Consider the following 15,962-nt stretch of genomic DNA (forward strand, 5'->3'; position numbering starts at 1 on the left):
ATCATCCTGAATGATTTTAAAATTCTAACATAAAATAAGGCAAAGCTACTTTTGTGTTCTGAGGAGGAATAGCTTGGTTGAGGTTTAATGATTTTTACTAATCCATCCTCAAATTAATAGGTTTTAAGTTCTGAATGTCCCCAGATAAATATACTTTTGAGTGTGACAAATCAAAGTTCAAAGAGATTTCTTCTTTATTAATTTTTAATTCTGTTTGTGGTGGATTTAAATGCTCCACTTGGGAGCTCCCAGTAGACACAGTTTGTTCCTCCCGTGATATTAAGACTTTCAGACCAGAAGCCAAGCATCTACTGAGAAGCTGGAGGGGAGGTAGTCCTGGGAAGAGAGATTCTTGGCCTTTATGGTTGGTTGGTTTAGGGGATTTTATTTTTATTAAATAATGTTGGACAAATTTAATTGGAGGACAGGGATGAGTGTTATGAGAGAGCATCTCATCTGTTTTACAGGCTAGCTTCTAGGAAACATCTGGATGCTATAGTTATAACAGATCTTTCTTCCTCCAAAGAAATGAGCTGATCTTCACTGCCCTGTGCCATTGTACATGCCAGGAAAGATAAAATACCTTTTAAAAAGGCAGCAGTCCCCATAAATGAGTTAAGGATCCGCTGGCCTTTGGAAGCCTCCTTCCTGTTTGTCATCCTTTTTCTCCTGCTGTTCTCCTGTTCATCTTCCTGCTTCTGCTTGTCCTTTTCCTCCTCCAGAACTGCTCTTCCCTTGAAAGATTAGTGATACCAATATCTAGGGTAATGGCAAGTGATTCAGCACCTGCCAGCACCAGCTGAAGTGCTTCATCTCAAGGAATTATCTCTACATGAAGGTAATGCATCAGTTTGTGTCTCTTCTGCTACAGTGGGTCAAGTTCTAGAAATACCGAGATCAATTATTAACAATCCAAACCTCAGCCTCACACTGACCATCATCAAAAATGCTGTGGGTTCTGTTTGAATGAAAAACCCAGCATCCCTCTGCACCTTCTCTTAGCTCAGCTGAATCTCTCCAGAGGTCTTACCTTTCCATCACCAGTTTATGTGATCTTTTTCCTCCACATCAATTCATGTACTTAAAGCTGATCCACCCTAGCCTTCCAGCTAGAAAAGCTTGCCTTTGACAGCAACATTCTCTTCCTAACATTCCTCCTCTTTTTTGATTCCTTTCTAGGACATAAGTTGAGGAAATTTGTGACTTGAATTTTGCCTCTATGTACTAGTGAACCAATAACTCTGCAAAGACATTTTAGCTGCATGCACTGAGTTCTTCAAAAAGGCATTGGTAGAGAGGATTCAGGGAACACATCTAGAGGGCTTTCCCTGAGCTAGTTCACAAGCTTCCAGTGCCACCTTAATACAGGCTTTAGCCTACTGTTCTGTTTCTGTCTAAATCCCTGTCACATTGGCTTAGTAGGATTTCAGTTTAGACTCTTGTAACAATAAGCCTCTCATATTTTGAGGGCCTTACAGGCTTACTGCTTCTGCCCCCCTAGTTCCTGGTGTGTCTGTGACATTCTGTCAGGACTAAGTAATTAGTCAGAAGGAATGGTAAATATTGACTGGCATAAAAGTGAGGAAAAGGTACCAAAGACAATGTAAGATGAGCCAGTTTGACAAGAGGTAGTCACTCCATTCCTGTTTACATGTGGTATTGTGTCATTGTTCTCTCTTCCAGATGAAGAAGCAGGCTAACAGACTGGGACAGAATTGGCTTGTGATTAAAGCTAGGTGAGGATAAGGAAGGGCAGCTGGTACAAGTGACAGACTAACACGAAATGACAAAGCATTTGAGGGAAGTGCCACGTGCTGAATGTTGCATCCCTTTGTCTGAATTCCAGGTAGCACTTTGAAAACACTGCACTTCTGCTTAGAAAGACAATTATTTTTGCACATACTGAATCTAGAGATGGGTGTCATCTAGAATTTTGACTTAGTAGGACCTTTGTTCTGTCTTTATTCATGATACTGATTTGTTGTGAGACCCTGGGAAAACAGTAAGACATCCAAGTGTAGCTTCTCAGACGAGGCTGGACACAGACTGTTTTCTGTCAAGGCTGGAAGTTAAACAGAAACCTGGTCCCTTTGAGCTTAGTCCATGGCAAAACTCCACTTACAGGGCAACAGTATCAGACTAGACTTAATAGTATGTAGAAGGGCAGTGTGAAATCATAGAACCCCTGGGAATCCTTTCAAATGGAAAATGTGAACTCAAGGGAAGAATGAAATCAAGAAGCACAAAAATTTAGCTCTTGATTTATCCAAATCTGACAGCAGTACTTTATGTAACAATAACCAGATCAGCTTGGCAAAAGGGTTGCTTTTTTTAAAGGAGGTTTAGTTTTAATCTGTGCTTGTGATAGATTGTCCATGGTCAAGAACCCTGCACTGAAGTGAAAAAGTGGGATTACTCCAGGCTCCAGGAACACAGACTTGCCATTGTGTAACAGTGCTGCTCTGAGTTCCCAGGTTTTTCACATCTGCTTACCAATATACTGCATATATTTGGGTGGTGGAGGGTTTGGGTTTTTAAGTTGAAAATACAGAATTGTTTGTCAAAACAGCCTTCAGATATGCCTTGAGGACAGTTCTAATCTCCAGCTCCTTTTCCTTTCAGAAGTTCTTGCAATTCAGCAACTTCATTTGCATGAACAGAGTTGCAAGTTTGCTGGAACTTGGCTGCAAACAAATTCTGAGTTCTGCCAATAGATGTAGGTGCAACTTCAAGATCTAAGCATTTAGAAACTTAACTTGAGCCTTCAGTATGAGGATGGTGAGACTCTGGAATAGGTTGCCCAGGGAGGCTGTACCTAAATATGAGCAACAGATTCAGTTTTAAGCTGGACTACTACAGTTAGGCACTATTGTGGTTGAATAATCAGAGAGCATAAACACATCTTTTGACTGTGGTCCCAGGAATGGGTCATTCAGGGACAATCTACATTTAAACCTATCAATTCAGAGTTGACATAAAGATATATTACACTTTTGGTAAGAAATACAGATCCAGGAACTTAAACAGATAAGTGGAGGCCAAGACTGAATGAGGTACTACTTGTTACAGAATGCCAGAATCCCAGCATGCTGCATATTGGAAGGGACCTGTAATATTGCTGACCTTTCTATTTTAGATGTGTCTGTGATGATTTATGCATAAAGAGACTGAACTCAGGAACAAACAAAACACACACCCAAAAAATCAAATGTATTTTGATGAACTTCATATATTTTTATTTTTAACACTGCTCCTTATTTCCACACCAGAAAGTTGTTATGTTTGTTCCCAGTCCAGACACTTGAGTCATTCTTGTTCAAACCAGACACTGAGCTCTCTGTGTAATTTCTGTCTCCCCGACAGACTTTTTGGACTGAGAGGAAAATTGTACTGCCAGGTGGCTCCCCTAGCTCCATTTCTGAAGGTATTACTGTAAAAACACACAGAGGTGCTAAATGCTGCCAAGCAGCAATGGAAATTCTCTGAGCTCTGGTGCCTTCAGATGCAGCTATGCTAAGGGAATACCACCTGATTCCAACACTATGTTTGGACTTACCGTTTCTGGTTAGAACACTTCATTTCTTCTCTTGAAAAACCTTTCTTCTGATCCTCTGTGATGATGCAGTGAGAGTCATGTGGCTTATTGCATGTGAGGGAACCTGGCATTTAAAGGTAAGAACTCTGCAGGTTTCTTGCTAAGTTTTGTGAAACTTTTACCAGATCTGAAATTCAAGGACTGAGACATTGTTCATATTTAGTGTTGAAAAAATTCTGTGATAGAGGGTTCAGAAGTAGGTGGCAGCAGAAACTCACTTGCTCTTCTTTTTTGCAACCAAATAACCCCTGAACACTGTTAACCATGTGGCTGCTTGGACCAACACCTATTGTGAAAAATACCTGTTTGATCCCAAAGCATAACATGGAATTAGTTTTCAAAGGGATCCAGCTTCCTAACTCACTAATACTGGGTGTGCAGGATAACTTGGCTGCCTGCGTACAGATGCCTGGACTGGTACACTTCCATTGCAGCGGTGCTTTTAGTAAATCGAGGGGTGAAGAAGTCGGCGGTGTTTGGGAGTTTGTGATTTCTCAGCAATTCTGGTTTGCACCACTAGATGGCTTCCCAGGATAGTGGATACAGCTCCAGGCCTCCTGCGTTAACGTGGGGTTGGAGTCGTTTTGGCACTTCTTGATGATACCTGTAGTCGTAAAGCCAAGGGTCTTTCCAGCTCAGCTGTGAAGACAGCAATGTGAGGTTTGACATCCCTGAGTATCATCTAACAACCTCGAGGCTTTGCATATTAGTATATTTCTGCTTGCTGCCACAGCTAATTGTGCATGAACAGCTCTCAGTTCAAGGTGCAGTTGGATCTGCCTCAGAAATGCTTCATCAGTACAACTGCAAAGAGAACTTGCCTACCTAATGGCTAACAATGCAAACAACGACTAAGGGGACCTAGTTGGCAATACACTTTGCCCTTTCTCCTGTTACAACATAGTTTAAAGTGCCATAGTTTAACATGCTATGAAGACCACCTTGTGCTGCCACTCTGCCCTCATAACAGGGAAAAAATGTCTTGGAAAAGGAGAGGGAAAACCCAAGCCTTTGTTGTGAGAGTTGTCCTCCTGCCTGCTTTATTGCCCCACCATTAAATCACCAGTTTGCAGCAATGCATGTGTCTTCCAGCTTGGGAAATCCATGACTTGTCATATTGTCTATAAAAATTGTTCCAATGGTAATGGATTTTGGTGATTATCAGCCCAGGCTAGATCCAGCCCAGCAATCTAGGACTGACAGAAGTTTTGCCTTCCACAGCAGCTTATCTTGGGCAAGCAGTTCTCTGCCAGAGCCCCAAGAGGCAGAGCTGGCTCCTTGAACTCAGCCTTAACCCTGACTGTTCCTGGAACTGCTTCCTCCTGGGCTCAGGGCAGACCACAGCCCCTGCTCTCTGCTGTGGGTGTGCTGGGCAGGAGCAGGGGCTGTCTGGCTGCTTCCATTGCCCTCAGCTCCAGCTGCAGGCCCAGAGCGAGCCCCAGCCTGCAGCACAGGGAAAGCACAGCCTCAGCCTTGCGAGTGGGAGTGTGGGAGTGAGTGAGTGAATGAGTGAGTGTGGGAGTGTGTGATTGTGTGATTGTGTGAGAGGACTGTGTGCATGTGTGTGAGTGAGAGCATGTGTGCATGTCCATGTGTGTGAATGCGTGTGTGATTGGGTGTGAGTGTGTGTGTGTGATTGGGTGTGCCTGTGTGAGTGTGTGTGTGATTGACACTGAGTGTGTCTGGGGGGAGGGAGGGTCAGTGTATGATGGTGTCAGTGTGTGGTGCACACGTGTGATGTGTGTGTCAGTGTGTGTCCTGTGTGTGTGAGAGAGTGTGACTACCACTGTGTGCTCTGTGTGCATGTCACTGGTGTGCGTGTGAGACTCACTGTGTGCTCTGTGTGTCACTGGTGTGTGTGTGTGTGTCAGTGTGTGCTCTGTGTGTGTCAGTGTGACTGTCGCTGTGTGCTCTCTGTGTGTGTCACTGGTGTGTGTGTGAGAGAGAGTGTGACTGTCGCTGTGTGCTGTGTGTGTTTGCGGCGGCTCCCAGAGCGCCCTGGGGGAGGGGAGAGCAGCGCCAGCCACTCACAGAAACAGTAGTTGAAATCTCCCCAACACTTTAACTGTCAATCAGGCTTAATGGGGTATAAAAACTCCCCAGCGCCGCGGCTGTGATAGGCAGAGGGAGCAATAGGCAGAAATGAGTAAGAGCCAGAGCTGAAATAGTGCACGGCATCATTCCTGCTCTGTGATCACAGGCACTCCAAGTGAAAAAAAAACAGGAGAGGGGGAGAGAGAGGCGATTATCAGCTCAGCCTCTGCAGCCGGCTCAGGACAGAACGTCTATAGATATTTATAGATATTAAAACAAAAAACCCAACAATCTTGCCCTGAATAGAGCCTTTCTTAAAAAGAAGGTCCTGGCAATTCTGTCTTATTTAAGCAATTTCCTGAGTCTAAGAATAGCAATGAGCTGCCTGGAAGGCACTGCAGGCTGAAATTTGGAGACATAGGCTGCTTGATTTTATTTTTCCAAGTATAAAAACCTTCCATTTGGATACTGGATTTTTATGTCGGCCTTTGAAGCAGAGGGATGTATGGTTGCTTTTAATTTTTACTTTTTTTCCCCCCTCTCTCTCTCTTTTAATTTAAAAAAACTGCCCTCCAGTTAAAAAGCAAGGAAACCGTTTTACCTGCATGTGACAATCCCAGAGGACACCGAGCAAGAAGCAGGGGAGTGACTTGGTCTTCTGCACTACTTTACTCCTACCCCGATTTTTCTTAGGGGGAAAGAAGGATTTTTCCAGTCCAAGGATCGCTGGCCCCCAAGTTCTGGAAGGGGGTTGAAGACTTGTCACCCATCTGGGGGTGCATGAAGGGAATTGGCTTTTTTTTTCTCTGTTAACTTGGTTTTGTGAAAGGTTGGAAGAGAATTTTGCCTTCCTGACTTGCCTGGAACAAGAGGATGATTTGGAAGTGGCTGGGCGCTTTGTTGCTCTTCCCCGTGCAGATGGTTTATCTGGTGGTGAAAGCTGCTGTGTGCATGGTGCTGCCGTCCAAGCTCCGAGACCTGTCCGGGGACAACGTCCTGGTCACCGGCGGGGGCAGAGGCATCGGTCGCCATCTGGCCAGGGAGTTTGCTAAACGAGGAGCCAGAAAGGTGAGCACCGGCGTGACGGGGAGGGGGAGAAAGCTCCCACCTGCTGCTGCCGCACAGGAGAGCGCTCCGGCTCGGGACTGAAAAGCCTCTGCCCTCCCCTCTGGGTGGGATTGATGGGATCGCTTCGGGAAGGGGAGTAGGGGCACTCATTTGGAAAATCTCTGCCGTGCTGAGCCATTACCTTGACTTAATGTCAGAAGTTGCCCATTCTTCCTTCCCTACGTCCTGTCTCTCCCCATCTCATCCAAGAAAACGTGAAGGTGAGAAAGGGGCCCCTCGGGAAGTCTCCTCTGGTGACAAAGGAGAGGTTTACGCTCCAGCCGAGGTTTCCTGTGGCAGGGCGAGGAGAGCTGCGTGCTTCCCAGCGTGAAGCTAGCGCTCACTTGCATTTCTGTTTACGAGGCTGCTTCCTGGCAGCGCTGGTTGCTGGGACTGTGTACAAACAAGAGGGGCAGCTGGCTGCTGGCTCCAGCCCTTCAGGCTGAGCACATCTCCAGCTCTCCTTAGGCACAGCCAGCCTGCCCCTGTCACACGTGTCACCCCAGAGGAGAGGGGCTCGGTTTGGAAAGGGGCGAGTGCTGCGTGCAGGAGGGCTCTGGGTCTCGGTCGTAGTAATGCATTCTGTAGGAGAAGCAGGGAGGAGAGTCCAGCTCCACCCCGGTGATTTGCCATTCACACATTGATTTCTTGTGCTTTCTGAAGTCCCTTGTATTTGCTTTTGGCCAGCCCTATACTGTTCAAAGGTAAGATGAATGAGAACCCAGCAAAGAAGAAAAGCACAATATGAGTAGGAGCTCGGAGACTGTTTTTGCACCTTTCCTTTAGGATAAGAGGGAATGGGAGAGAGGCTGAGAGACTGGTCTGTCTGCACAGCAGCCTAGAAATGCCAGTGCAGCTGGTGTGTCCATTCTCTAATTCAGGAACTGGTGGTTTACCTTGCAAGGTTGGGTTTTCCTAAGTACAGGTGTCTCCATATGAGTCAATCAGTCAGGAATACACACCCCCCACATTTGAGATGTGGCTTGAGATTTAAAGTTTCCTCTCCCTCTTTATAAGTAATGAAAGGGAGGAATCATGAAATCAGACAGCCCCATAAATCTCCCTGTGAGAGAGGATGAATGGGAGTAAATAGAGAATAAAGAAGAAAGACACGGAATGAAAGGATATTTAAAGAAGAATTTGCATTTAGTTTGGGGTAGTATTTTGTCACTTCCTTACACATGCATTGCAGTTTTCATGTGTGGTATAGAGCTATGCTGGCATACAACTTGGAGGTGTAAAATATGCCAGCACTGAACTTTGATGTTTGTATATGCTTGTGTTTAAACACCCTGTTGAGATTTACAAATTCTTGGAAACAGAGCAAACAAATTGACTGCCCTTTGGACCCAAGCAATTTGCTGAAAGTGTATTTATATTATCTGCTAGAATACCCTGCTTCATTATTTATTTATTTAGTCCTTGGTTGCTATGCTGAGCTCCGCTATTGAAGTACCACCATTTCTACAGCTAATTCAAGAGCTGCTGAGCTGCAGTTGAGCTGGAAGCTGAACAATGGCAGCCAGCCCGAATGAACCAGGTGACATGGGCCACAAGGAGAGGGAGCTGCCTAAGAGGTAGAGCTGAGGATGAAATGGCTGTAAACAGTTACAGCCTCTAGTTCATTTGTGTCTTATCTACAAAATCTCTACATATCTGGAAAGGGAAGAATAAATGAGAATAATTGCTGTAAACCTTTGTACTTGACTCACATGACATTTGGAAATCCTGTGTGGTTCCTAGTTATTGTTTAGAACTTTGGAGAGTTTTGCCTTGTGGGGTTTTTTTTTCCATGTCTGTCATCAAGGTGTTTCAGTTTTTGCTTTTAGTGAATCTGAACTGGATTCTCCTTTCACTTCTCTCATGGCTGTGCAGTAGGTCAAAAATGGCACTCAGCAAGTTTGCATCCTCTCTGGCAGTGGCACATTTTCCTTGCAACACTACAGTGGGCTTATTCTGTTCTTCCTTAACATTTTTAATTGCAGAATTACTACCTAGATGTGGTAGCTTCCATTCCCTTTGCTGTAAGATGTTCTTTCTTTCCTGCTTTCTCTGCTCAACCCTAACTCTGAGAATTCAACGCAGCCTCCACGCCGAATGCAAGACCTCTGTTTGGCACCACTCTTTGATTCTATGCTTTTCCTTAGACAATCAAAAAGGATAAAAAAAATGTTTCAAGTGACTAGCAAGTCATCTTGCAGTAAGGTTTGTGAAAAACAACTCTTCTGTTTTCCTGTTGTCTTACTCCGTTAATTGTCCTACCGTTACACGCGAAGCTTGAAGTATTGATCAGAATTAATAACTCAGAACAGATTCTGATGAGCAGGTGGCGATACTCCAAGTTTAGAGAAACACTTTCACCAAAGGCCTGACATTCTGAGGCTGAGCAGAGTGTGCCACAGAGGTGAATGGAAACCTCTAGTGACATGTATAGTGGGTGTGCAGTGTATATCTTGGGAGAGTCATCGGAGCGCCTGCGCACACAGACATAGTGGCGGAGTTTTGGAGGTAGGCGGCGATATATAACCATATTTTTGAGATTAGAATCTTCTCCAAGATAGGTTAGTTGAGGCTGGTGGTATAGGAAATTTCCTCTGATAATTGCACTGGGTTGCATCTCATCTTACACTTCATCTTTATTTTCAGGGGCTGGTTGTGTGAGTCACAAAATGAGATGTGTCTGAGCAGCTTCCCCGTGAGACGACAAGTGTTGCATCTCAGTGAGGTTACAGATTGTCACATCTGCAACTTTTTCACTGTAAAATTTGATCTTGCATTTAAAGCTAGGAACATGGCAAGAAATAAATCAAAAGAGGGTTTATGCAAATGGAAATGTGGTGTCTTCTGCTTGATAGATGATCCTGGAGACTGAAATTCTCAATCCAGCAGAAGTCTCTTGGGCATGATGGCATAAATCCATCCTGATTCCTGTTCTCTTCCTCCATTCCTTTAAGTCTATGCTCTGCTACTGTCCATCAAACATGAGCTGGACAGATAAATGTCCAGGAAATATTTTCTTCTAAGGTGATGTTTCTTTTCTCATGGTTGTTCGTTGGCCTTTCTGATGAAATGACCAGTAAGGGGACAAAGTGGCATCAGTTGTATTTTCAGTTACACAAGTGTGTATCTTCTGAGGCTTCCAGTTAGGAGCACCAGGGACTTTTAGACAATGAGAGACTTCAATCATATAACCACATAATTGTTTAGGCTGAAAAAGACCTTTAACATCGAGTCCAACCGCTACCAAGTCCACTGCTAAACCATGTCCCTCAGCACCACATCTACATGTCTTTTAAATACCTCCAGGAAGGATGATTCAACCAATTCTCTGGGCAGGCTGTTCCAGGGCTTGACAACCCTAAAGCAGCAAAGAAATTTGTCCTAATATCCAACCTAAACCTCCCCCAGTGCAACTTGAGGCCATTTCCTCTCTTCCTATTACTCACTAGCTGGGAGAGACCAACTCCCACCTGGATCCAACCTCCTTTCAGGCAGTTGTAGAGAACCAGAAGTTCTCCTCTGAGCCTTCTTTTCTCCAGACTGAACCACCTCAGCTGCTTCTCACCAGCCCTGTTCTCTGTACCCTTCATCAGCTTCCTTGACTTTCTCTGGACCTGTTTCAGCACCTCAATGTCCTTCTTGGAATGAGGGGCCCAAAACTGAACCCAGTACTCAGGGTGCAGTCTCACAAGTGTCAAGTACTGGGGAAAATCATTAGATCATCCATCTGTTCAAGTGTATACTGAGAGGTCAAAGAATCCATGCTTTCAGGTGGAACTTTTCAAAAGCTACTTGCTCACTCTGGGTTTCAATGGTTCCTGCAGCACTTCCAGAAAACCCAAAAAGGTCTCAGTGTGCTGTATGCAGAGAAGGGTGGTTTACAGCTGATACTGGACATGCTAGGGTTATGATGAGGGATGAATAGCACTGCATTTTCTCTGGGACTACTCAAATATTGTAATCCAACTTTCTTGCTGTTCCTCAGAGATGTGTCCAGATTCTGAAGTGGCAGCTGAGGAGTTACTTTGCTGCTGCTGAATTGCCAGAGAAATGTGCCTTTTTGCTTGGGGTTCCTCTTAGTTGCTTGCAAAAGTCAAACTTTTCACTGTTGTTGGCTTTAACTCTTGAGAATTTTGGCTAGACCTTGAAAGTATTTGACCAGTAAAGCATCACCTCTGCCTCAGTCTCACACACTGGTAGCTTTGTTAAGGCTTTTGATGTTCTGTGGTTAGCCAAACTGGCAGAGTGTATCTGTGTTAATGAAACAGGAGAAGGAGAGATTTTTATGAGTTTATGATTTAATGCCTACGACTTCCAAAGTCTGATGGTGTTTTGCAAAGAATATACTGTATAATCAAGTTTATACTGGGAAAACTGGGCCCCTTGAACAATATTTCTTGTGTGAAAGAACAACCCTTTACATATGTGAGTGGTCAGGGGCATGTAGGGGCTGAATGGGTTCATTCACTGGTGGTTAGTGTTAGAAAATGCTTTTGGTTTTCTTGAAGCTATTTGCTTTTCCTACAACATATTCTATCATAGTGCCCTTGCCAGAGAGTTGTCAGCCCTGGTTTTGATGATCCCCAGCAATTCATATGTCATTTGTATGTCTTGCTCTTTGGTAGGTTTTCTTACAGGGCATTTCCTTCATGTCTAAATTGTTTCCCTGTGATTTAAATTCACTTTGTTCTCAGGTTGTTTATCTGAAGTCTGATTGACGGGAAAGAGATGATTGATTCTTAGACATTCTGAATTATTAAATGTCACCAAAACCTAATGAAAGTAACTGAAAAGCATACAATTACAGGATAGAAACAGATTCTCTGCCTGTAGTATGCATTTCAGTATTCAGGGTTATCTGGCAGTGACTTGGGAACTGTTTCTTAGGCCTTTCCCATTGGGAGATTGGTTCAAAAGCCATTGATTTTCATTAGGTTTTCTATTTACATTGAGGTCTCTGGGCTTAGAAATCAGCAACAGGGATCTTCAGTAGCATAGCTATAGGGAGCTCATACAGCAGTGCTTTTCTAGTGCTGCTTTGTGATAATTTCTGTGACCTCAGTTTCTTTCAAAGTATGTATATTTTGTCCTCCTGGTTTGCTTTTTCCCCTGCCTCCCTCCAGCTGTGGTATGTTTGCCTTTTTGGTAACTGTAGCTATTGATGAATGACCAAGAGGGCTTCTAGGGAAACAGGAATGTTTTGGCATGAGAGATGTCTCCAAAATACCAAATGGGTTAGGGGCAGCCCTGGCCTTGTGTTAGTGTGACAGCACTGCAGAGGAGAGTTGAACAGTTCCCATTAACCTTGTGGAGAATTCTTCACAGTCGTCACTGTGCAAGCAATGACCTCAGAAATCCACCCAAAGATCTCTCCTTTCACTGATGTGTCCTCTGGACATTCACTTCCTGGATTGCAGGAGACTCTGCAACTCAGAGGTTTGCATGCTTGTGCAGAGGATGGGGTAAGCAGTCTGGAACACCAGGACAGACAGGAGCCTTCCCTAGATGGCAAGGAGCAAGGATCACCAAGACAAACAAGAAACGGAAACCTCAGTCCTGCATGGAATGCACCACTTGATAGCCATGACCTCGCTCTGTCAGCACTGGAGTCTAGACAATTCTGTCTGCAAGGTACTTGGAACAGGATGGCAACATAATGGGCAGCTGTAGAATGCCACAAAGGCAGGAATACAGTGATTATTTTGGGATAGTGAATAAAGGTCCTGAAGGCACTACTTGAAAACTGATCAGAGATTTTTGCTTGCTCTTGTCTTGGCTTGTGTTTTGCTTATATGGCTCCTGGTTTATTCAGGCTACAAAGAAGAAACCTCAAAACTGACATCTCAACTGTTCTTTCCATCATTATTTCCCAACATTTTCAAAGTCAGACCTTAATGTCTTCATTCAGGAAGATGTCTTTTTCGTTTGAGCATGCGCTTCTCTTTCAGTTCAATTATAATTGGGATGGTGGTAAGAAGTCAGTGGAGGAAGGAGCACCAAGGAAGGGATGGGAGCTGTGAAAATCCACACTGCTGCTGAAACCTGGAACCAGTTTCCCTTATTTTCCACTAAATTCAACAGAACTGAAAACCTCAGAGGAATTTCAGGTGCCAAAGAGCCTTGTATAATTTAGAGAGTTTTAGCTGCATGAGATTTCAGGCTATAAATTGTGTCTAGGATGAGAGTATTGCAGAGAGGTTATGTAAAAAAATGGTGTCAGGTCTTAGAATTTAGCCTTGCATTCCCAGTAATGGAAAATTTGGCAAGTTTTGAAATGAGTTTTTACAATGGCATGCTCCTCCCACATCAGCTCCACAAACTGCCTCTGTAGTTCTAGGAATATTGCCCTTCGGTCTTCCTGACTTTTGGTGAGATATTATTGTCCTGGGCTGTATGAATTAGTATAAACCTTTTAAACACTTCTTTATAACATATGCCAATGCTATATGATAAAGGATTAACTGTTTTGTTATTAGAGCTGGAAATGAAATGAATACTCCTCTCCTGAAGTGAGGGCAAAACACTGAAGCTGATGCTGAGTCATTCAGGGCTGTGACCTTTTTTAAGGTGTAGAAAGGACAAAAGCTCTCAGTATCTTGTATGGATTTCAGTAAGAGTTCTTAAACTCAAAGAACACATTCTCAAACATTCATCTCTGATTTCACTTTCAGAACCTGCAGAATACTCTTACTAAACTGTATTTGAAGTTAGCTCATCTCTAAAGAAGACCCTGACATCAAATTCTTCATCAAATTCAGGAGTTTTAATCTGCCACAGAGTTCCACCCAGAAGAGCTGTAGCGTTCTAAACCTAGAAATCATTGTCATGTAAAAAGTTGTGTCATTGCTGATAATGTGCTGGAGGACTGGGGAAGGGATGAGACAGCACATCTGAAGTAAACTCAGTAAGTCCTGCCTGTTGCTTGTCAGATTTTAAAGCATAGAATCGTAGAAGAGACCTTTACGATCATTTTGTCCAACCATTAACCTAACACTACCAAGCTGACTGCTAAACCATGGCCTCAGAACCACATCTACACATCTTTTAAACCCCTCCAGGGATGGAGACTCCACCACTGCGCTGGACAGCCTGCTCCAGAGCTTGACAACTCTTTCAAGGAAGACATTTTTCTTAATATCCAACCTAATCCTCCCCTGGTGCAACTTGAGGCTGTTTCCTCTTGTCCTGTCACTTAGTACTTACAAGATGCCACCACCCACCTTCCTCCAACCTCCTTTCAGGAAGCTGTAGAAAGGAGGAATGCCTCCACTCAGCCTCCTTTTCTCCAGGCTGAACAACCCTACTTTCCTCAGCTTCTCCTCACAGAATTTGTGCTCCAGACCCCTTACTGGCAGCTGGGCCAGTCATCAAGAAGTAATACCTGATTTCTGAAACTGTATTTTGCAATTCCTTCTTGAGTTCAGAACATGAATAGACCTGATCTGGCCACCCCAGAGGAGATTAGTTCTGATATAAGGAAAGGAGCTGCTTTTAAATTACATCATTTCAGCACTGAGAGAACTGGTTTTCCATAGAATACGATTAATCACCAAGTACTTGTTTTTAACAGGCACCATGATCTAACCTAATGAAATCATAAAGCCTTTAAAATTGTGTTTATGAAAGAGCTTGAAGTTCTGATGTGCTTCACCCAATGCAAATGCAGTATGCAAAAGCACAGCTCAACCAGATGTGGAGTTGGCCTGGTGCATAATAATTCTTAAAAGGCTCAGTAAAATTTGCATCTGTCTTTTCAGATTCCAGTGCTAAGAGAGCATCTGTCCACATCCTGAACACTTTTTGTGCCCTGTGGAGATGCCAGAATGACACAGAGTCCATGGATATCTCTGTAGTAATGTTCAAATGCAAATGAGTAATTAAACATTCTGGAAAGTCAGTCTGACAGGGCTCAAAGTGGGAAAGAGATTTGGCATTTTCCATGTTGCAGATATTGCTGTGTGATGAGAATATTTACCCAGAGTGCAAATATCAGCTTCTAGGTAATTAATCTCTCCTGCTGTGCATTGGAAAAACGAACTGTTCAGTTCCCACATAGAAACTGAAGAGTTTCAGGCATCTTTTTAATGATGGTTACTTTAATCTTAATTATATTTAAGCACTTAATCTTACAGCAAACTATTAGAGCATGTCAGAACTCGGCACTAACAAGAAGAATGTGAAAAGAATTGGGGAGGGAGTGTTTTTCCATGTCACACAAAATAATATATGAATTTAGAACTTTTGGTAAACTGTGAGAGCACAGAGATCTGCCTGAGCTGCTTTATGGTCTCTGGAAAGGCTTTTTTTCCCCCCTCTCTCTCTAAAGATTATATACTGACAGCAACTTTGTTTAATGGCTTCCTGTTGGCAGTTGGCTTCCTTGTTGGTTGAATTTAAGGATGGGCCGAAGAACCCTTGTTTCGAGTCCCAGGCTTAGATGGCATTAAGCCTGTTCTGTGTGCTAGTGCCAAGGGCAGCAGATGGAATAACATGCTGAGTAAGTGTCTCTGGTTGGCAGGCACAGCCAGGATTTATCAGATATCAGATCTGTTGATGTCTGTGCAGCAGCGTTCCGGCTGGAGCTGCTTTCGCTTATAATTTAGAACATACCTGTCTTTTGTTACTGGGGATGTTGTAAGGAGAATAAATAATGTTAACAAGAAGTGGAACAGGCTTGTCATCTCACATCAGGATACACTGATGTCATGTGAAAATACTGCCCCAGTGAGACTGTGGTGTGTTGGCACACCAAAATCTAGCACTTTTTAAATCACTTACGGACTGGCATTGAGGCAGTTAAATGAGCTTCCCACAAAATGCAAGGATTGTGTCAGTGCTGTAGGAAACCATAAAACCATGGAATGAATCATAGAATGCACAAGGCTGGAAGGGACCTTTAAAGGTCATTAAATCCAACCCCAATGCAGTAAGCAGGGACATCCACAGCTAGAGCAGGCTGAAGGAAGTTTGAAAGATGAGGTTATAACTGCTGTTAGAGTGCCTAGAAAGCTACTCATGCACCAGAAATTATTTAGCATAAAGATGCTAAATGTGCTGTATGAAGACAAGAGAAAAGAGGCTGGCTAGGTCAGGGCTTACAACATAGATGCAAACCGAAACACAACAGCAGGCTGCACTGATGGGGGTTGTGAAATAAGTGATTTCAGCACCACTCATCTACTCAGTTTCTAAGTTTCTAGAAAGGCATCACAGCAATGGAAGTTTT

General features: G+C 43.7%; 1 protein-coding gene across 4 annotated transcripts in view; it reads left to right on the forward strand.

The window, feature by feature from the left end:
* The window catches only part of DHRS3 (dehydrogenase/reductase 3), a 34,893-nt gene that overhangs the window by 627 nt on the left and 18,304 nt on the right, over positions 1-15,962 (forward strand). Inside the window, exons 1-2 of one of the 4 annotated variants that reach the window (XM_054175947.1) lie at positions 3,654-3,672; positions 6,206-6,697. The exons of 1 other annotated variant lie outside the window; for it this stretch is intronic. In XM_054175947.1, coding sequence (XP_054031922.1) covers positions 6,503-6,697 — 195 coding nt within the window. In that variant the 5' untranslated portion in view covers positions 3,654-3,672; positions 6,206-6,502. Of the gene's footprint in view, positions 1-3,653; positions 3,673-6,205; positions 6,698-6,841; positions 6,958-15,962 lie in introns of those variants that run through there. 2 more of the 4 variants (XM_009906737.2, XM_054175949.1) reach the window with 2 other exon arrangements.

This window comes from Dryobates pubescens, chromosome 33, assembly GCF_014839835.1.
Source record: "Dryobates pubescens isolate bDryPub1 chromosome 33, bDryPub1.pri, whole genome shotgun sequence".
Lineage (NCBI taxonomy): Eukaryota > Metazoa > Chordata > Aves > Piciformes > Picidae > Dryobates > Dryobates pubescens.